We start from the raw sequence: 23,208 nt of genomic DNA, 5'->3' as shown, positions 1-23,208 counted from the left end.
TTTGGGTATCTACACATGGAATTTAGAGATTATCCCAATTATCAGGTGACATCTCTATTTTCTGATTGGGAAACATAAAGAACATACTTTATTTCATTGCTTCTAAGACAGATTTCTTAAAATTTTAACTTCTTGATGTTGAGATATATTTTATAACCTATGGCATTACACACTCACTGTTAGCCAAGTGGCAATCATGACAAAGTAACATGAAAAATTTGTACTGACACTTTCTGGTAAGATCAAGAAAACATCAGAATCTGTGTAACTTAGATTCCATGTATATAGTAAATAAGAGGAGAAAGAAAGAATGGCAAGAGCAGGAAGAATATTCTGAGGTAACAGGATAAAAATAACTGATGTATGTTGTGGAAACACTACCAGTTTTTAAAAAACTATCTAAATGTAAGAATCATAAAAAAAGCTCATGCATATGAAATTTGCTCTTGCAGCTACTTGAATGAAGGTTACAAGTATTACAGAACCAATACTTCTTTCAATCCATTCTGATGTGTTCAGAGAAAGCAACAACTGTTCTTCAAATTCTACAGAAGAACTTAATCTAACTTCTTTAGTCTGTGAAATGGCAAAACAGCTTGGACAAAGAAAACGTAAGCTCATTTTTTAAAGTTGGGGGAATTTCTTGGTATGATGTTGAAAGAAATGTTACTTCTGTACTATTCCTGACACAAAGAAATAACCTGAATTGAATCATGAGGAAACATCAGACAAATCCAAATTTTCACATACTACAACAGAAAGTCTTCATTTTTGTCTTGGGTAACAAGGGGATTACGGAGACAACGGATAAAATCTGAATTAGGACTGTAGTTAGATAACAGTATTGTAAAAATGTTATTTAATTTCCTGACTTTCCTGACTTGATAATTGTACAGTGGTAATGTAGAGTTTTAGTAGATAGACACAGAAGCAAATAGGGGTAAAGGAGCACTGTGACATCATTTCCATACCTTTTTCTTCAATTATTCAGAAAAAATTAATTATATATTTATGTATGCAAATATGTATATACAAATACAAGCAAAGAAAGACAATGATAAAGCAAATAAGAAATAAAGTATTAACAATTGGGAAATCTGAGTAAAGTGTATATGGGAGTTCTTTGTACTATTACTGTAATTTTTCTGTAAATTTAAAATTACTTCAAAATAAAAAGTTAAAAATTGACACAATTTTAAGAAATAAAGTGTGATATGTTCAATACAAAATACTGAACAGTCAACCCATAGAGATTAGCTTATGTATTTATTTTAAATTTCTTTTTATGGTAAATTTTGCTTTCCAGAATTAATTTGAAGCAAATTCCATGTATTCAATTCTAGAAATAATTCAGTAAAAAATAAAATAACCCTAAGGCTAATATCATATCTATAGAAATTAACATATGAATTTATTCCTAAGTGAGAAATACACTGAAAATACCTGCCAAAATAAGCAGTTCAGCAGTAGCTGTATTACTTATCCCGTCAGATTCTAAAAGAAGTTTTACTGAATGTTTCAAAGGTCATTAGCATAAAAATGTTTGAAATCTGTCGCACAGCAATTATTGTTAAATCTATCCTTCCAGCTTGGATAGAAATAATGACTATAGTTAAAAAAAAAGTTAATATTGCTATTTCCTTGTGTCTCAACACATATTTTAATACTGTAATCCATGTTCCTAAAGCCAAATCTGCTCCCACAGTACCAGAAAGAAAAGTTTGAATGCTGTGCATTTATTTTAAGACAGCATCAAAATATCAACTGCCCGCTGAATACACAGGTAAGTTATTTCTTCTTTCCTTTAAACATTACTACCAACTCAGTATAGTAGAATTCAGCATGTAGAATCCTTAATTTTGGAAATTAAGAAAAAAGTAATTTATCTTCATTTGTGGGCTAACAATTATTTTGAGGCAACAAAAATTTTTAATTAGAAAATTGTTAGACCTCAGAAAATTCAGGGAAATGAAAGACCTTGAAGACTGTGACTACAAGAAAAAGGGAAATTAAATAGGGACTTTTCGTTGTTAACGATCAGTAACTGCTTCCCCATGTCTCATGCATCAACTAAATGTAAACAAGAAAATCTTTCTAATGAAAACAGAAATAAAAGCTGTAAAAGTTAAGAATTCTAAGATAGTAAATTATTATTCTCATAGTCTGAGAGATTTTATGTTGAATGCTCTTAATCCCACACATCACTAAGGATGAAGCAATAGAAGTGTTAATTTCAAAGTTATCTTTTGTAAAGGATGGCACTAAGATAAGAATGTCAACAGTGAGATTATAAACTGATTAATAAGCTAGGTATTTATTTCTTTAAAGTCAGATTTAGCATCATTTGGGTTTTTTAAACTTTAAAATATACTTAACACAAAATATTTCTTCTATTTCTTTTCTACTGCCTAAATAATAGCGTTAGCCCAAACCAATTCTAAAATAAAATTGCTTTAAAAAAAAAACAAACCTGGAAATATCTAACAGATAGAATGTAAAAATCTAAGTGGACATTAATAAAAAACAAAACATATAAAACAACTATAGTTTAATTCAATAGTAACAAAACCATAAAAGAATCAAATAACATTGGGAATCTAAACCTTCTTTAAGAAGGGACATAGTTGTATTTCAGTTATTTTCTACTTAACACTAACATATATTTAATATAAGAAAGGGTACTTCAATTACAGCTATATGTTCATTTTGTCTTTAAATAGAGATTAAGGGGAAAGTTTAAATATTTTTGTAGTGGGAAAACACAACATTGGTTTCATTATTAAATATTCATCCCCACTAAAAAAAAGACACAATGAACCAGTAAAAGCACTTCTTAGTTATACTAGATAAGTGCCTGACCTAAGGGTTCAGAATTACATTTCATTAGTACTTGAAACTTTTTTTAAAACCAAGAATTAAGAATTTGATTCGTTAAATCTCTTTATCTCAGTAATAGTTTGAACGCATTTTTTTTGTTTTTACAATAAACAAATCAACTGCCACATATTCTGGCCTTGTCAAAGTCACAACTGATCAGAAATCTATTATTATTCTTCATAAACAGTTAAAATTATGGTTATGACTTTTCTCTCAACAGTTTGCAAACACTATTTTACAGGTAATTCATATAGAACCAGAGCATTATCACTTACGTCATCACTCTGCTGGGCTTCCTGCATTACAAATTCTCGGACCATGGAAGGACTAAACTCTACTAGATAAGAAAATATATCTGTAGCAGCTGATCTGACTTGCAAATCATCCATGCCCTGATAAAAGGAAAATCAGGTTACTTAGAGACTGTGAACAAAAGTTATGCCTGCGTTCCCCCTTTTTCTCCCAAATCTATGCCAAACAAATTTTTGGATTTAGACATGGTACTGGAATCAAAACATATAATCTCTCCCATCCTTTTCTTTTACAAATATTAAAAACTTTAGGCAGCTCAATGATTAGTTTCTGCCAGTTTTTGTCTTTACCACCACAAAAATAAATATTCAGAGAATTTAAATATAAGAATCAGCACAGGATTATAAAGCACTGCTTTACAAATGCTGCAAAAAAATTTGGGGGGTGGGAGGGAGGATTCTTGATTTAAATATATGCAAAAATATGAATGAGGTCTCCTAGTTAAGGCTTTAAAACTTTCCAGAAGCTGTCTTTGGTCCTGTTTGCCAGTTAGGCCTTAGTAACTGATTCTCCCTTTTATGACTCTCCTAATAGAGGATGATTTTGAAAACAATCTGGGTATTTTCACTCTTTTCCGTAACTTAGTTTTCTAAGGTAGTGATTTTGAATGCTTTTTCCCTATCAGTACATGAAGGATACATGATTCAAAGATAAAAATCTCCAGGTGATTCTGAAAACATTCCCTAACTTAGCAGTTCTCAAAGTGTGGCCCAGGGAACCCTGGAGAGGGGTCTCACACACTGAAAAGTGGGGTTATAACACCCTTTTCAAAATTGCATGAGATTAAAACTATTTTCATAATATTATTTATTATGAAAATAAATATTAAGGCATTACTGGCCTTTTCCACTCCCAGTCTATCACAAGTATAGTGGGGTTTTCCAGAGGCTACAAGATGTAATATCGTTAACAGATTAAATGCAGACGCTGCTATGAGAACCTAGCTATCTTTTATTACGCCAGGCATCAAAGGGATTGGCAAAAAATGTGAAACAATGCCACTTGTCTCACTAAAATTTTTTTGTTTTGGAAAAGTTATTTTTTCATGAAAGTTATATTAGTTATCTTAACATATAATGGGTTATTATCATTTTAAAATGAATTAATAAGTACTTAAAATTTTCTCAGTTTTAATTTTTCATACAATAAATGCCAGTGGATAAAGCTCATATAAACAAAAATAGGAGAGAGAATCACTCCCTTAACCCCATATTGTAGCACGAGCCCCCTTGGTCCAGTCTGCCCTTCTCCCATTCACTGGTCTAAAAAGGAAAAGTATTTTATTAGTTTCTATGAAACATACTTAATTTTGTTATAGAAGAGATAACAGTCTCGTAAAACCATGTGGGATTTTTATTTACTTGAAGCCATATTATATGAATCATATGTTAATATTACAAATTTAAGTTAATAAAAATCTGAAGAGGTTTTATGACTCACTACCAAATGAATCATAATCTAAAATTACAAAATTCAATATGCATTACTATAAAAAATTATTTCCCATCCACAATATAAATCTATTACAAATTCACAATTTCAAAAACATGAAAAGAAGCTATATAATTACCATTACAATTTCAAGAGCAGGAAGAATCCCCAACTTTGCCAAAGTTTTGAAAAATGCATCCCTGTTTTGAGGTTGTAATGTCTGAGAAAATGCACAAAATTCCTTGAAAAAATTAACCTGTAATGTTAGAAAGAATAGTGAGAAGTTGACACACATTAAAAGTAACTCTGAGGCAAACTGTAATGTGATCTACCACAGTGTGGAATTAACCTTCTCAGGGACCTAGAGTTTTTAGGGTATCCTGGCTCCTCAAAAGCTAAAGAACATAGAAACCATGCTATAATAAATGGTGGCTGGGTTTTCAGGGAACACTCATAAAGCACAATTCAATTTTTAAGAATTGTAAGGAACATCAGAGATTTCCTAGAATAAAGGGCTAATTTTATAAATGAGAAAACTGAGAAATAACTATACCAAAGATGACGTGGCTGATTTTAAGTCAGCAATCTTTCATTACTTCTTTAGTATCTGATTATAAGGTTTGAAAAACTGGCAAACTGCTGGTACACAGCAATCACCATTCTCTTTCCCCAGAGCATGGTTTATATCTCAAAAAAGTGATTACCAACACATTCTAAAGAAGAAAAACACTTCCAAGAACCAATTCATCATTCGTTTATTCAAGAAGGATTCTCCCTACCTCTTGTTTAACAAAACAAAAAAAGCATCTCAATAATGTATCTACAACCATAAAAATGTGTGAGTTTGTACTTCTGTCCTAACATAAACCACGTCTTGATTTTGTAATTTATAAGGCACATATTCCCTCACTGGGAGGAATAAAACCACGTCAAAATATCTCTAAAAACTTCTATGATATACAAAACAGTAAGTTTTAGAAACTTTGCAAATAATCATTTCATAGTATAATTTAAACACAGGTGACCCTTGAACAATACAGGGGTTGGAGTGCCCACCCTCCACTAAGTCAAAAACCTGTGTGTAACTCTATAGTAGGCCCTCCATATCTGTGGTTCCGCATGCAACCTTGGACCATGTAGTTCTGTAGTATTTACTATTGAAAAAAATGTGTGTCTAAGTGGAACCTGCAGTTCAAACCCACATTGATCAAGGGTCATCTGTTTATATCTTTCATACTAATTACAAAAATTTTTCTCTTAAATTAACAATTTCAATATTAAAAGCTGTGTATGCCAAAAGAGTAAGTGCTCTTTAAGGGTGTGAATTTCAGTAATAAATAACTTACCAATTCACGTCGTTTATCATCATCCGTGGCCTCATCTGTTAATTGTGCAAAAACTTCAGACAAAAACTTTTCATCTTCCTACAATGAGAAAAAATAATTACTATGAATTTAATAAAAGTATAAAGTTATACTCATTTATATGATTTCACAAACTATAATAAAAATAGCTGAAAACCTAAGAGCAATTCCATTACAAAACCTAAAATTCCAGGTATATTCATATCATAATTTTCAAAACTTGACTACACCATTCAGTATTAGTTAGACATATTAATACCTTGTTTAATCAGAAACCTCAACTATAAAGAACTCTTTGAAAAACAAAAAATAGATGTTCAAGAGGTCATGCATGAAAACTCTATTTACCTTAACCGAGAGCCTCTCTAGCTCCCTTTCAGGGTCTATTTATTTACGCTTAATTTAAACGTAATTCAAACAAGTCTGAAGATCTCATTAGTCCACAGTGGATTAGAAAAATGAGAGTTACAAACACGGCAATAAAGAACACTGAATTCTGGCAGTGATAAGATTATAAAGGTTAACTGTGATTATCTTTTGGTGATGGATTATGAGTGATTTTCTTTTTTGCTCATCTGTATTTTCCAATTTTCTATAATAAATATGGACAATTAAATTACAAAGGAAAAACTGACATGAATATTGAAATTTACTTTAGAGATTTCCATCAAAGTGTGCTGAAAGAAAGTTATGCTTTTAAGTTTCAATAATCTTCAAAATTCACTTTTATGAAATATAATTTGAATACTTTTAAGTAATTAAAATAGCATAACCTAAAAATATTTGTAATAGTGATAACTGCATGGTTGATAATAAAATCAAAGCATGACATATAAAGGATATAGCTAATATACCTGCCCTTTCTCTTACTGTGAATCATCCATGAAGTGGTATCAATCCCTTAAAGCCTTTCTGAAATAAGGTAGAGCACATATGAAAAAATGAATGAAAAGCACTAGTTATGGTCATGGAAAATATAACATGCTCTCCCGCTAAACATCCTTTGGAGCTATTCAAAGACACATCACTAACAGATAACACCTTTTTTGACTCAGAATAGTGTTCGTTTTGTTATTTAGTTGACTCCTTTTGGATCTTATGTATGGAGGCCTGAATCATCTATCTACCTTCTGAGAGAGTTCAACTACATAAATAATCTTTTACTTATCCCTCAAATCACTTTTTCATCTCAGTATTTTAGGTTTTGTTGAATAAGCACATATTTACCTCAACTTATACCTTTTATAAATTTTTATCTTCCTGCACCTCTCCCAGATTAAATCTTCCTTTCCTGTCTAAAGATTTTTAACTTTTTCAGAATCTTTTCATAGGAAAATAGTTCCAGTTCTTTGATAAATGCAATTTCCCATCTAAATTCTTCTTATATGACTCATTATTTGTTTGCTGATGGCTAGAACTGCATAAAGTATTACAGAAGCAATTTCAAGTATTACAGTCTGCTAGGAGAATGCTTTCCGATTCCTAGTATATTTCTTTTCTGATCTCTAACATTATTTTTGATATTATTCTACACAAGCACTCTGTTCCAATGTATTAAGGGAGCGATGTTAGGTAGCTTAAAGCCTATCATAGATATAGCTGGAAAATTTCCCCTAAATCCCTGGTTCTTCAAGTAATTAAAGTAGTTTCTTTAGATCACTTTAGTTTTTTTTTTCTATTTCATTTTAAGAGCTTTTAATAAATCATAATTATTTTAAGTCATATTGTGCATGTTTACTATTTTGGATAACAAAACCTTAAAGGGAAAAGATGAGCTCCTCCTAAAAAGTCTGAAATCGAACTTTTTTCTTTGTGATGATGTAAAAATGGGCACACACACAAAACCAAAATCCCAAACCTAGGACCCATGCAACATTAAAAATTCTAAAAGCATCACGTAGACACAGAAATTTAGAATTAGATGAAGCTTTAACAGAGTACCTAGAGATTGCCTAGTCTAATTTTAAAAGTCCATCCCAAAGAATGGATTTATCAGAAGCTAGCTAGTGATAAAGATGGATTTAGAATCCTGGTCTCCTGCATAATGAAGTTCTGTCACTCCCACAACAGAAAATATACAGGATAGATTCCTAAGTAGGAATCAAACCAAAGCAAAATATACACACAAACTAGAATGGGCCAAGTCCAGTATGACAAAATTTAATACGTTAAATCCTACACTTGAGTCCAAAAACCTCTAAAACAAAACCATATTATTGCAAAGTTGTTTTCTTAATGGTGTTGGAAGATTTTACATATTAAATTAATGGGATGAAAGGTTAGAAAGTTCAGTGCTGAAATCTTGCAAAATATGTCAAAAAAGAACTAAACCACTGATCCCACTGGGTTTGTTTTTCACCCAACTCTTATCTATGGAATAGTGAAAATTTATGTAACATGCTAAAATGTCAACATTTGAGATACCTGTCCTTAATCATTTCTAGTGCAGGGAGAAGTTAAAACTTGTTCTGAAAAGGATCTTAACTCTATAGCTGTCTATGTGGAAATAACCTCAATTTACTGGCTTTTTGGAATTTAATTTATAAAACATTTTAAAGTATATTTCTCAATTCTGGACACAAGGGATTTTGACCTGTAATTAGGTAGAAAATTCAGGTTAACTAAAATCTTATGTCCCTATCATGGTTACGATAATCTCAACATGTATTAGAGTATATACTAGGAGCCAGTGACCACCCTAAGTGCTTTCATATAATTTCTCAGTTAATTAACCTAATTAAGGTTAGGAGTTATCTATGTAGTTTTATACTACCTCATTTTGGTCGAGTTAGATAAAATTCTTACATTTTTACTTGCCCTATGTAACTAATGCAACAACAGGCTAATACTTATTTAAGAAGCTACAGATATGCATACTAGTTAGCCAGATGGGTTATCTGGAAACATCTAATGCCTGCAGGGAAATCTCAGAGATGGGCTTTAGGAAATGAGCCTTTAGAAGCCAATGGCCATAATCTTGCTTTCTCCTCACACACTGTTGAAAACAGAATTCAGCATCACGGCTGACACGTAAGAGATAACGAAGTGGTAAACCTTAAGTAAACAACAGGTAGCTCACGATATCTGGCTATTTCATAAAATGCCTTTCATGGACCAGAAATGAGTAAAACTTGGTTTATATAAGTATAACTTTCACAAATAGACCTATGACAGAATGTATAAAATGACATAGAAAGTTATAAATATTTACAGATTAGTTTGCATAATTTATTTTCAAAACATAAAAAGCATTATGATTTACTATTATGGATTTGGCAACTCTTCTGAAGTCAAAAGCAGTCATTTGAAAGCTACACTTGAGCTTCTGTTACTGGGTCCTTTATATCAACTACATTGACTATGGGCTTATTTCCAGTCTCCTGAGACTATAACTTTTTCTGTCAGCAAGTGAAATGGCACCCTGAATTGTACAGTATGGTTTTAAAAAGTGGGTCCCATGTATTATAAATGGAACCTAATGTGTAAGTCCAACTTGCCTCACACTTATTACTGTGGAATAATGAAAAACTGCCTGGTGAAAGAATTATCTGGGAAGTAAATCCTATACAAAAGTAAAGTTATAATGGTGAATAATGGTTGGAAGTATCATGAAATGGAATCTCATAGGTAAGTACTGAGACAGACATTCTTAACTTTTTGGTCTCAGGACCCCTTCAAACACTTAAAAACTACTGAGGACCCCAAAGAGCTTTTATTATGTGGGTTATGTTTATCAGTATTTACCATAATTAAAACTGAGATGCTTAAAAACATTAATTTTCATTAAAAAATAAGCTATTATGTTTGTATAAATATTTTTTTATGAGGAACAACTGTATCATCCAAAATCATAAACATTTAGAAAGAAGAGTGGCCTTGTTTTACATTTTTGCAAATCTCTTTAATGTTTGGCTTAACAGAAGACAGCTAGATTCTCACATCTCCTTCAGCATTCAATCCGTTGTGATATGTTGTTTTTTTTGTTTTTTTGCGGTATGTGGGCCTCTCATAGTTGTGGCCTCTCCCATTGTGGAGCACAGGCTCCGGACACGCAGGCTCAGCGGCCATGGCTCATGGGCTCAGCCGCTCCGCGGCATGTGGGATCCTCCCGGACCGGGGCACGAACCCGTGTCCCCTGCATCGGCAGGCGGACTCTCAACCACTGCGCCACCAGGGAAGCCCGATATGTTGTTTTGGTTGAAGTACATGAAGAAAATACAGCCTCACGGTGACAGAAAGTTGGAAAAGGAAAAACTTCACAGACTTCTCTGAAATGGCTTCAGGTACTCCCAGGGGTCCACAGACATTACTTGAGAACCACTAACTACACTAAGTACTATAGTAGCAGCTCAATAAACTTAGTGACTGATGTGTAAATAACGAAGGCAGTTATGCAGGAAACTGTTAGTATACTATCACAAGTAAAGCAAAATCTTCAAAATCATGCTTACCAAACTGTTAGGGTATAAAGGATTAACATGATATAAACATGGTATAAGACTCCTACTTTACAACTCAAGGAGAGAGAATAAAATCAACTTCCATAGCAAATAATCTATCATTTACTGAAAATTAATGAATGTTTCTCAATTCTGGCTGCACATCTGAATTATTTAGGAAGCTTTAAGCACACACACTCATGCATATCCCCAATAATAACTAGGTCTCACAAAATGGAATAAAAAATATTAAAAAAAACAGCTGCCTGTTTCGGATGATGAAAAAGTTCTGGAAATGGATAGTGGTGATGGCTGCATAACACTGTGAATGTACTTAATGCTATGAATTGTACACTTAAAAATTGTTAAAATTTTGAATTTTAGGTCATGTATGCTCTACCACAAGTTTTTAAAAACAAAAAGTTAAAAAAAAACCCAGCTGCATGATAGGACATTTAGAAATATAAAAGGTCACATTGAGAAATGATTCTTCTTCAGAAAACTATGAGATAAAGCCCTGTTTTCTATGCTTGATAGTACAATTAAAGTAAACAAAAGAAATCTTTCAAAACGAAGGAATGAACACCAGCTTACCTATTAAGGGGACTAAATATCTGAAAACAAAATTATGAAGAACACCTCAGTTTACTTACCTGCAACATGCTGACTATTTCAACTTTGTTGAAGAAAATAAAAGATGTAAGAGTAGAAAGAAAATTCTCTTCAAAAACTGATGGTGTAGGCAAAATTATGTCCTGAATGTACTGTACCCTGTAAGTCTGATGTATTTTTTGCCTTAGTTCAGAGTCTGTTATTGGTATAACTTCCTTAAACTTTGCAGTTTTGGTCAAGAATTCTCTGTGCCTTTTTGGCTGAGCCAAAGCAGGGTCATATTCAAGGCATCCCACGACATCCATGATACACTCATCAGAAAACATTACCTCAAACAGAGTTGCCTTATTTAGGAATAAGATTCCTCTAATAATTTCATACAAATGGTGTAAGCCTTCAGTGTTTTCTAGGTTCTCACAAGCTTGGAACAGCTGCAGTAGTTTTTTAATATAGCCTTCATTTTCCAAGGCCAGAGCCAGCTTTTCCCTACGGATAGGTGAGGAGAGAACTGAGGTAACTAAGTCAGCAATCTCTTCAAGTTTATTGAGTTCACATGTGGGCAGGTCAATCAGATGACTGGTTTCAGGCATTTCTTCAAATCGTTCTTCTTCTGATTCATCAATGAGGTCCTGTGTGACTTCCACTGATGGATCCTTACCTTGAACCTAAAAATATCCAAGTACAGCTGGTTACCTTAAAATACAAAAGAATTCAGAATTTTGGGAATCAAATCACTGATCATTCAATTTTTAAAAAAAAATAAATTTCTTTTTCTTGGGCCACGACTCGCAGCATGTGGGATCCTAGTTCCCGACCAGGGATTGAACCCCTGCCCCCACGAGACTGCTGGAAGTCCCCTGACTAGTGAATTTAAGTAAAAATCAATACTTTCAAGGAATCAATACTAATAGTCATTGTTAATTAAAAGTGAAGTCTAGAGGGGGAAAATACAACTAGTTTAGAGTCAGTTATTTGAGTCTTAAGTTACTGACTGCAGATGGTTTCACCTCTAAATTTCCCAACTTACAACTTGAGATTAGCTCTGATCCCTAATAACCTGAATATTTCAGCTAACGTTATGTTGTTTGATATTAAATTATGTAATAACCACTTGCAGTTGTTTATTAAATTCACTCTACCTAGTAGAGTGTATTTTGCAGAAAGTAACTCTCTTCCGTTGGTCCCCCAAAATTACTATGTATGACAAAGCACCATCACACTGGCTAACAAGGACACTACTGAGTTCAAACCAAATTAAAACCCAACTCCCTGTATATTCAAGAGTAAGAAAATATGATTTCCTCAAAATACTTTCGAAATTCACTTTTGGAAAAGTATTTGCTTTTGCTCTGAGCCTGAAGCTGATAAATAGACTAATAAATAAAGTCTATTCTTTTAAAAACTGGCATTCATTTAACATCTGTGATAAAGCCTTCAAGTATTATCTAGATAAAAATCACAACATAATGAATAAAGAACTGCTTTATGATTCAGGCTGACTACTTTATGATTCAAGAAAAGCATGGCTAACAAATTTTCTATAATGAATTACTCTAACAAAAAATGTTTAGAACTTTACTTTTCATAAATTTTTCTAATTCATAATCCAAGAGTGCAATCATCCTCTCTTCTCCACCTTAAAACATCTCGAATATCCTAAGCAGAAAAAGTTCCACAAATTTCCAAATCCACCAAAGCAACATATGAAAAAAGACCTAAGAACTCAGAGAAAAAAGTAGACGGATATACTGATGCATACAAGATACTTTTTTTCCCTAGAGGAATGAGAGTATTTCTTTTACTTCTGAGTTCTCAACAGAGTAGCTGAGCTTAGGGAGGATGACACATAAATATAAGAGAAAATATAAGTAACAAGGTCATAAGAACAGTTCAGATAAAATGCCTTGGAAACTCAGAGGAGGGAAATTCCAGCTCTTGGGGTGTGGGTGAGCAGAGAACACAAGGAAGGAATCATAAAAGCAGTGGCATTTCATAAAAAGGAATGAAACTGGGTCGTTTGTAGAGTCGTGGATGGATCTAGAGACTGTCATACAGAGTGAAGTAAGTCAGAAAGAGAAAAATAAATATCGTATATTAATGCATATATGTGGAATCTAGAAAAATGGTACAGATGAACCAGTTTGCAGGGCAGAAACAGAAACACAGATGTAGAGAACAAACGTATGGACCCCAAGGGGGGAAAGTGGCGGGGGCGGTGGTGGTGGTGGTGGTGGTGGTGGGATGAACTGGGAGATTGGGATTGACATGTATACAGTAATATGTATAGAATAGATAACTAATAAGAACCTGCTGTATAAAAAAATAAATAAAATAAAATTCAAAAAAAGAAAAAAAAACAGTGGCATCTGAGATTTTAAGTGGACCTTCAAAGATAGGTAAGATTCTGAGGGGAGATAAAGGTACCCAAAGTGCAAAGGGAAGAGCACAGAGCCAGAGAAATGGAAATATGTGACATGCATATGGCAAACAGCAAAAATGGAAATGTAGACTCTAGCCAGATCATGAAAAGTCAAGCTAAAAGACCTGCATTACTGTTCAGGGAAGTGAATGTGTAGCACTGTCCTTTAGAAAATTAACCTGGCATCAGCTGCATGAGACAAATTTGAAAATATAGATAAATTAGGGTGTTATTCCAAAGGCTACATGAACAACTGAATTTGGATAGTGATGTTGGGACAGATATGGGATAGCTACAAAAGAGAGAAGGAAACACAATGACCCTATAGTTTTAAACCCATCATTGGGAAGATTATGGCTTCTTTAACAAAAGCTGGGAATGTGGGAGAGGAATGCTAGGAAGAGTTCAGTTTTATTAAGTTTGAGTTGTTTGAATATCCAGCTGGCAATTCAATCTGTGGGCCTACTACTCTGGAAAAAGAATAGGACAGAAGATAGAGATTTGGCATTAGGGTAACAGTTAAAGCCAGAAGACTCTGACACTAATCAGAGAAAAGAGAAAACGTAGTGTGAGGGGAAGGAAGAAGAATCAGAGGTTACAAAGAACAAATAAGAGGAAAACAGGAGTTAACTTACACTTCAAATGAACATAGTTTGCGTATGTTTAAGAATAAAAGCACAGCTCCAGAACCATGCATGTAACCACTAGGTTACAGCATGTTTATTTCTTTGTTATCTAGTATTACCCCTTACAAGCTTCCTGGATTCATCCTGAACGTAACCCTGACTGATCTAATCTGTCAACATCACATAAACACAAGTGTCTACCTGGATGACAATAGTGTTGTCCACCAGATATTTCTGGTTCTCTCCCTCTTGTGGCACGTGAGTTCATTGCTTCCATGAAGTTACATGTAGCTGTGTGACTTGCTTTGGCCAATAAAAGTGCCATGTATAACTTCTGGGAAGAGCTTTCAAAAACCAGTGCTCTGATTTGCCACCTTTCTTTCCCACTTTGCAATAATCATGGAAGTATTAAAATGAATTCTCTATCAACTCGGGTCCCTGAGAGGCTCTGTTAAGCACAGCCCCTTCCTCTCCAACACTGGTCAAACAGCATTAAGGGGGCTTCCCTGGGTGCAGTGGTTAAGAATCCACCTGCCAATGCAGGGGACACGGGTTCGAGCCCTGGTTCGGGAAGATCCCACATGCCGCGGAGAAACTAAGCCCGTGCGCCACAACTACTGAGCCTGCGCTCTAGAGCCCACGAGTCACAATTACTGAGCCCACGCGCCACAATTACTGAAGCCTGTGCGCCTAAAGCCCATGCTCTGCAACGAGAAGCCACTGCAGTGAGAAGCCTGTGCACTGAAACCAAGAGTAGCCCCCGCTCACTGCAGCTAGAGAAAGCCCCCGTGCAGCAACGAAGACCCAACGCAGCCAAAAATAAATAATTTAAAAGAAAACAGCATTAAGGAATAAACCAAACTTTTGTTGTGATAAGGTTCATGGTAAGTCCACACTATCAGTAGGCTTCTCGATGAAAATTTCTCTTTTCCACACTCCTATCCTAGTCCCTTATAGCTACTGCTTTAATTTTTTTCCCTTTTCAAGGGTCAAACACTATTACTTTCCCCTTTAAATCTCATAAGAGAGAACTTTGTCCCTTTGGGAAAAAAAGAGGCCATCAGTACTCAACTTCCTCCAACATTCTTCTTTTCCATCTCACAACTTATCTTCATTCAATTCCTTTATCTGTTTAAAAGAAAATGTCTCTACCATTTTCTGAGGTTAGAACTTCCATACGTACTTCTGATTTTATGCTTTCTAAGAGCTCAATATGTATCAATTATCTTAGCTCTTTTTTAAAAAATTCATTAATTTGCTTGTGCTGGGTTTTAGTTGCCAGCAGGTAGGCTCCTTAGTTGTGGCTTGCTAGCTCCTTAGTTGTGGCATGTGGGCTCCTTAGTTGTGGCACGCGAACTCTTAGTTGCAGCATGCATGTGGGATCTAGTTCCCTAACCAGGGATCGAACCCAGGCCCCCTGCACTGGGAGTGCAGAGTCTTAACCACTGTGCCACCAGGGAAGTCCCTTAGCCCTTGTTTTTGTAATTTCTCTCCCCACAATGATTCTTTTGTTCTGTCATTCACCATTCCTCTTAAGATACTTATTGCTCTTTGAGCTGTCAATCTTTTTCAGAGAGGAGTTCTATTTTCTTATTATAAGGGGTTAAGAAATGACAAAGAAACAGGCTTTTTATTGAAATTGTTCTTTCAAAGGTCAGCAATGACCTCCCAGAATTAAAAAGTAAAACACAACGTATGGTTCTGTTGAATACAACACAGTAGCTGGGAGCAATAAACTAAATGTATACTCAGCAACATGGCTAGATCTTAAAAGTACAGTACTGAGTTGTGCAGTAAAAAATTAACCTTGCTAGACCAGCAGAGTGGCCAAACCTAACATTGCTTTCAAAGGCGGAAATGTTTGCGTGAAAATCAATGACAAATGGGGAGGAGAAATGGTAACAGAGGGCAAAGGAATAAATAAATAGGTAATGTAATGAAGGAAATCTAATATTAACACTGGTGCCTTACAAAAAGCTCAGAGTAAGAGACGATATTCTCTTAGCTCAATTGTAACAGATGCCTGGAAGGGTGAAGCCATATGTTTCCCAAGTCTACCACTGCTCCTGGGACTCAACAAGGTCGAATGGAAGTTTGTAAGTCTACTTGATAGAGCTGACACCACCCTGGGAGACACTGTCATACAATATGATGAACTGGACCAATTATTAATGACTGAGTGGGATTCTTATAATGTGCCAGTATCTACTGACTCTTACTTTTTTCAGGTTACATCTACTACCATACCGCAATATGGTATAACATTGCCACTGTTGATCCAACTACCTCATGTACATAAGCCTTATGATAATATTGATATTATCATCAAATATATTAGGAAACTGAATTAAAGCCTCCTTAGCATGTAATGTTGATAGAAAATGGCATGAGGAATAAGTGGACTTACTAACTGTTAACCATCAGCTAATTTCTATACTAAAGAGTTCTCTACGAGTTTACCATAAGGTACAAACTGTGGTAGATCAAGGAGGGTAATGAGCAATCAAAATAGTGCAAAAATATAAAAAGTAAATCATGGCTTTATAGGATAGAATAGTTGTTGCTTTAAATCTACTCCTAGCCCAGACTGACTCCTCCAAATGTTAGGCATATTCATACTGATACTACTGCTCTGTCATATAAATGCTACACTAAGTGTAGATGCTTAGACAAATATGACCATTTTGCTGTAAGCCTTGGCCAAGGACCAAAGGGTGGCCTTTGCAGTAAAGAACTAATCTTGCCCAAAGAAAGGTTTGGACCTTGCCTAACTCCTGAGAGTCAACCCCTAAGCACTCTGAATATCCTATCTGTTGGGAGTTTTTTGTTTACCTTGGGCTATGCTGGACAGTCCACATACATGTGTGGATAACTGTATGGTTTATGGAGGAGATCTTGGGCCACACAATATCAGCTCAACCTCTGGGAGTGCTGGAAGCTAGAGTTAGCCACATGGGTATTCAGCCTGCTTATATGACTAACACCCCAATGAAAATGCTGGGCACAAAGGTTTGGGTAAGCTTCCCTGGTCAGTAATACTCTGTACATGTTGCCACCCATCGTTGCTGTGAGAAGTTAAGTGCTGTCTGCATGACTATTCTGAAAAGAGAAAATTGGATACTGATGCCTGGAACTCTCCTAGACTCTGCCCGATGTGCCTTTTCCCAATGGTAATTTTAACCTGAATCACATCATTGTAATAAACTGCACCATGAGTATAATAGCTTTGTGGAGTTCTCTAAGTCTTTCTAGTGAATTAGTGAACCTGTGAGTGGTCTTGGGGACCTCCCGAACTACATGAGTGAAAAGAGTAAAAAACAAATTTCAGCGAAAAGTTCTAAGACAAAAGTACAAAGTCATTAAGAATATATATATATATATATCTCCAAGAACATATATTAAACGGCATGTGCTGAGGTGTCGGGAGGGGAAAAGTGGGGCAAAGTATAACTGAATATGCTGATCACTGGAAAATATTAACCACAATATAAATTTATGTTCTAGCAGGCATGTAATTCAACACCCTAGTTCTAAATAAGATGTTTGTCTTCTGTTTTATTCACTCATTCTTCAAATATATACCGAGTACATACACAACATGTGCCAGTTGCCATGCTGGTATTGGAGGGAGAAAACAAAATAATATCACGTTTCAGTAATTTATCATAAAAAAAGATTAGTCTTTATATACTGCTATTAATATTCTGAACAGCCTTATAAATATTATGGAAAAGTAATCTTTCATTTTGAAATTATTGCCTTCATTATTTACATGGAATATTTTTCCCCCCATTTCATAGATGAATGAATTCATGGTTTAAGTTTATTGAATTAAGAACTGAACAGCAAGTATTTATGAACTGCATATGTATGTCTGCAATAGAGGTCCCTTTTTTTTAGATCTTACACCTCACTTTACAGAAGACTTTGCAAACATAAAATTCAATCTCAATCCTTGGAGAGCACATGAGATAACAAAGGGTAAAAATGAAGACCTTCTTGCCATCACCATCCACAGGTTTAAAAACAGGCAAAACAAAAAGGTGAAATATTAACAAAACAATTAGGATTATATTCTTATGGATATTGTACAAATTAAAGAAATAGCATATTTACTAATGTTTTCAACTGTTCATCAACTAGAATTCTAGTACGTATGTATACTAATAATGCTCCAGCAATACATGATGCATACATAATCAGATAGGAGGTAGGAAAGAAACAAACCATCTACTCCCAGATAAGAAAAGTTTAGTGATCTAGAGCCATGTGTCAAATAAACTTTCTATGGAATGGTAAGATTCTTACTACACTTTCGTAGGCCACTTTATTACGCTGTTTGGCACTGTTATTGGGAGGACCAAGGAAAAAGAATGCTTGTGGTCAGATCCATAAAGCTAACTCAAGAACCGTCAGTGAAGGCTTCCCTGGTGGCACAGTGGTTGGGAGTCTGCTTGCCAATGCAGGGGACACGGGTTCGAGCCCTGGTCCGGGAAGATCCCACATGCCGTGGAGCAACTAAGCCCACGTGCCACAACTACTGAGCCTGCGCTCTAGAGCCCACGAGCCACAACTATGGAAGCCCACGTGCCTACAGCCTGTGCTCTGCAACAAGAGAAGACACCACAATGAGAAGCCCGCTCACCGCAACTAAAGAAAGCCCACACGCAGCAACAAAGACCCAACGCAGCCAAAAATGAATAAATAAATAATAAAAAAAAAAGAACCTTCAGTGATAAGAATCCTTAGAGGTAAAGCTGATATAAGTGAAATGACGACAGTCAAAAAACACTATAGGGACTTCCCTGGTGGCACAGTGGTTAAGAATCTGTCTGCCAATGCAGGGGACATGGGTTCGATCCCTGGTCCGGGAAGATCCCACATGCCGTGGAGCAGTTAAGCCCATGTGCCACAACTACTCAGCCTGCGCTCTAGAGCTTGCGCTCCACAGCAACAGAAGCCACTGCAATGAGAAGCCCGTGCACTGCAACGAAGAGTAGCCCCCGCTCACCACAACTAGAGAAAGTCGGTGCTCAACAACAAAGACCCAACGCAGCCAAAAATAAATAAATTTATATTAAAAAAACCTGTAATAGAAGATTAGCCTAGGCAACCACTGAAACACAGTGATCTCCATTTACAGAAAATAGTAATTAAAAATGAATTTTATGATTTACCAACTGTCATGGCCCAGATTTGCCCAAGGAGACATAACTACTAAATGTAATGTGGTACCCTGAACGGGATTCTGGAACACTGACATTTAAGCTGAGGAAATCTGAATAAATGTAGAATTTAGTTAATAATAATGTATAAATAATAATAATACATAATAATGTATGAATATTAGTTCATTAATTGTGACCAATATGTATACTAATGTAAGATGCTAATAGGGAAAACTATTTAATAGGGGAAACTGTGAGGGGAGGAGATATCAGGCAGAGGAGTATATAGAAACTATTTTCTGCTCATGTTTTCCATAAATCTGACACTTTTAAAATAAAAACTTCATTAAAAAAATTCCAAGGCACAACTGAAACATATACTTCACTTAAAAAAAAAAATTCTAGTTACCCTGAGAGTTACCACCTATCCTATATCCTGCTACACTGTAAATTCCTTCTGAGTTGAAGTCATGAGCACTTTGGATTATTAGTGTCTGGCACACAGTTATCCATAAACATTATGCAAACAGGTGACCAAATATTAAAGAAAAGTCTAAAAGCCTTAGAACATAACTATTTAACCTTTTTTCTGTTAGAAGAGCTTGACATTTTGTAGGGTATTAATTATGAATATATGCTATCAAAATCTAAAGTGGTAAAACAAAACTACAACTTGAAAAAAAATTTCAAAAATTTTGATGTATAACATAGGAGACATTTGTAGGTTAGGTTATCAAATTCTCACATGAAAATATTATCTCTCCCCATTCTAATACACATCTGTTAGATATAATGAAAAAAATAAATCATGAATGCATGCAAACTTAAGTTAAACATTACTAAAATAACCTTACCTGACAAATTTTTTCCCAGATCTCATCACAGCCAGCTTTTTCCTGAAAACTTAGTGCCAGATCATAGTTCTCAGCTTCTGACCAAACAATTAATGTATCCTGTTTAAAAATAAAGATTTCTGTATCAGCACACCAGAAAAGAAACAACTACAAAGTATAAATAAAAATCAAGAGGACAGGAAACAGCGCAGCAATGCCCTCAGGTAAGTGCAATTAATGTACACTCAAATGACATCATATAACTGTATTTTGTTATCCTTTGAAATTTTAGTAATATCTGGCAATGAAGTCATAGCTTTGGTACTGAAAATGACAGTGAGCAATTTTCTGAAACAAAAAATATTAAAACATGTTAGCAGGCTCTAGCTCATGTTACCAAGATAATGTTTAATGGAAAGTCTAGCATTCTTGGCCAAAATATCATGTAGACATTCTAATCATCTACTTCCTATTGTTTCCAGAAAGTCAGCTGTTCCACTCACTAACCACCTACCCGTTTATTTTTCCCTTCAAGCTGGTTACCCGTAGGCTAACTAAATAGCTGATAATTATCCTAAGGTTTGACCCTTTCTATTTTTGCCTTTTTAAAATCTGGAAAAGCCTTCAGGATATTAAGGAATGTGAAACAATGCTGACAGAAAATACTTGCTCTACCTGTATTACCAACAGCACCTAGTTCAGCAGCTTAGATAGTAAAAAATTAAAAACCTCAGTTTCAGATAAGTGTTTTTCTGGATGTCCTTAATTATATCCCTCCCAAAAGGTTATGCCTTTAGGGAAAAGTTGTCAACTCCCTTATTAAAAACTAAGGTTTGGTTTTAAATTAAAACACTCAAGTTTAAACACGAAAATCACTATGCAACACCTAAATGAAATGGACTTTTAAAGGATACATAATAATGCAAGTTTAATATGGCCAAAACTTTGATTTAAAAAAAAATGCACATTTAAGTTTATTCCCTAATTATCAAAAATATAATCTATGAAAGCACCTTATATTTATTAATTGTTCAGCTGACAGTACTTATAAATATTATGCTGATATTAAAAAATATATAAAATTAAAAGTTAGCCCCAGGGACTTCCCTGGTGGTGCAGTGGTTAAGAATCCGCCTGCCAATGTAGGGGACACGGGTTCAATCCCTGGTCCGGGAAGATCCCACATGCCGCGGAGCAACTAAGCCCGTGTGCCACAACTACTGAGCCCATGCGCCACAACTACTGAAGCCCGAGCGCCTAGAGCCCATACTGAAACAAGAGAAGCCACCGCAATGAGAAGCCCTCGCACTGCAATGAAGAGTAGCCCCCGCTCGCCGCAACTAGGGAAAGCCCGCACACAGCAATGAAGACCCAACGCAGCCAAAAAAAAAGAAAAAAGTTAGCCCCAGATTAATAAAGACAAAGTTTTAAAAATGAAAACATTTCAATACTTTGGTAGCTCATCCCTTAATTAATCTAGGCCTCAGATGAATACTTATCTGTTGTGTGATCAGGTAAGAAGAACACTGAAAATCTGTGTTCTAGCTTCTGGCTGACCATGCTTCTTGGAAGGGATATTTGCCATCAGCTATTCTAAAATTTTATCAGGTTGTTTAAAAACCTTTAGTGGCTTCCACCATGTAGAGAAGAGGTTTGAAATCTTTTTAAAAAACCAGTAGAATGCTTTTTATAAACAAAATTTTAGTAAGACTCTCCATTAAAAAAAAAAAGATAAAAACAAGGCTATTCCAGTTAAAGCACTAGGGCACCCACACAAGCTCCATGTTCTTTCCTCAGTTCCTCAGTTGTTTTTTTAGAGCACTCCTCAAAACAGCTACATGAACAGTGCTCTCCAAACTTTTAAAAACCGTGTGCCTCAAATTACTTACATATTATATACAGAAGTATAATATTACTATAGCCATATTTTATAAAACATACAGTAAAACAGAAATTAAAAGGCTTATATAAAGATTAAATAAGCAATATTTAAAAATGTTTAAACTGCAATGGCTCCATAGCATTATTATTTAGAATTTTAAGACCCAATATTGTTAGGGCACAGTATATCCATAAGTGATAGGAGATACAAATCCGTATTTAGTGACATCCTTTTAATAATTCTGAATTTTGGGGGAGGGGAAACTTTTTGTAATATCTATTTTATCATTATTTCGGCTTTGTCGCTTGCCCGACAGATTACACTAGGAGTGTAAATGTCAGTTGGACCATTATCTTGTTCACTTGCACTTACAGTACTGTTTTCAACCCATTTTAAGGCACATGCTCCTTTTGTTAGGGTTACAGGTTAGTTTAAATTGGAAAATATCTGTAAACAGTTATCTGCACATACAGGCTATAACTCACAATAGGCGGAGAACACTTTTCATGGAAACGTTACTCTTCTCTCAATACTATTCTTATTTTTGACTCTTGACCGCATGACTTATATATATTCGCAAAATTCAACTTCTCCTTTTGATACAATAAACAGGTTTCTTCTCCAATGATTCATACTGTGCATTCTATTTTGGAGATCACTATTACAACAGAATGAATGAAATTCAAAACATTATCCAGGCATATAAGGCCCTTTGCATTTGGTTCCAATCTACCTTCTGAGAGAAAAGTCGAGGTAAGCAACGAAGTCTGAATTAAGATAACTGAGTCCCCTTCTCCTATCATTTTCTTTTGTTCTTTCCTTTCCCATTCTTAACAGTAAACTCTTACTCATAAGCCAGTCAAAATCCCAGAACTAAATAGAATTTATATTCAGAATCCTTTTCAATGCAAAGAGGGACTGACCTTGGCAGATGGTTAAAAACATACATTCCTATGCTTCTCCCCTGGGTACAGGTCTGGAGTAAAGCCAAGAATCCTTTTTTTTTTTTTTTTGCAGTATGGGACACGCAGGCCTCAGAGGCCATGGCTCACGGGCCCAGCCGCTCTGCGGCATGTGGGATCTTCCCGGACCGGGGCACGAACCCGTGTCCCCTGCATCAGCAGCAGACTCTCAACCACTGTGCCACCAGGAAGCCCCAAGAATCCTTATTTTAACAAGGGTCTCGGGTAATTCTTTGGTAAGTCAAAATTGAGAACATGACCGAACTGTATCTCTAGTGGTAAC

At 35.2% G+C, this 23,208-nt stretch overlaps 1 protein-coding gene across 4 annotated transcripts in view; it reads right to left on the bottom strand.

Moving 5' to 3' along the window:
• PPP4R3B (protein phosphatase 4 regulatory subunit 3B) overlaps positions 1–23,208 on the bottom strand; it is a 61,176-nt gene that overhangs the window by 29,076 nt on the left and 8,892 nt on the right. For 2 of the 4 annotated variants that reach the window (XM_060170120.1, XM_060170121.1), the window contains exons 3-7: positions 20,103–20,201; positions 11,077–11,700; positions 5,967–6,044; positions 4,760–4,876; positions 3,153–3,269 (exon numbers count right to left, since the gene is read on the bottom strand). In XM_060170120.1, coding sequence (XP_060026103.1) covers positions 3,153–3,269; positions 4,760–4,876; positions 5,967–6,044; positions 11,077–11,700; positions 20,103–20,201 — 1,035 coding nt within the window. Of the gene's footprint in view, positions 1–3,152; positions 3,270–4,759; positions 4,877–5,966; positions 6,045–11,076; positions 11,729–20,102; positions 20,202–23,208 lie in introns of those variants that run through there. The other 2 variants (XM_060170122.1, XM_060170123.1) reach the window with 2 other exon arrangements.

The sequence above is a fragment of the Lagenorhynchus albirostris genome, chromosome 13, assembly GCF_949774975.1.
Source record: "Lagenorhynchus albirostris chromosome 13, mLagAlb1.1, whole genome shotgun sequence".
Classification (NCBI taxonomy): Eukaryota; Metazoa; Chordata; class Mammalia; order Artiodactyla; family Delphinidae; genus Lagenorhynchus; species Lagenorhynchus albirostris.
The sequence above is the reverse complement of the archived record's forward strand: the minus strand, read 5'-3'. Positions and strand labels throughout refer to the sequence as shown.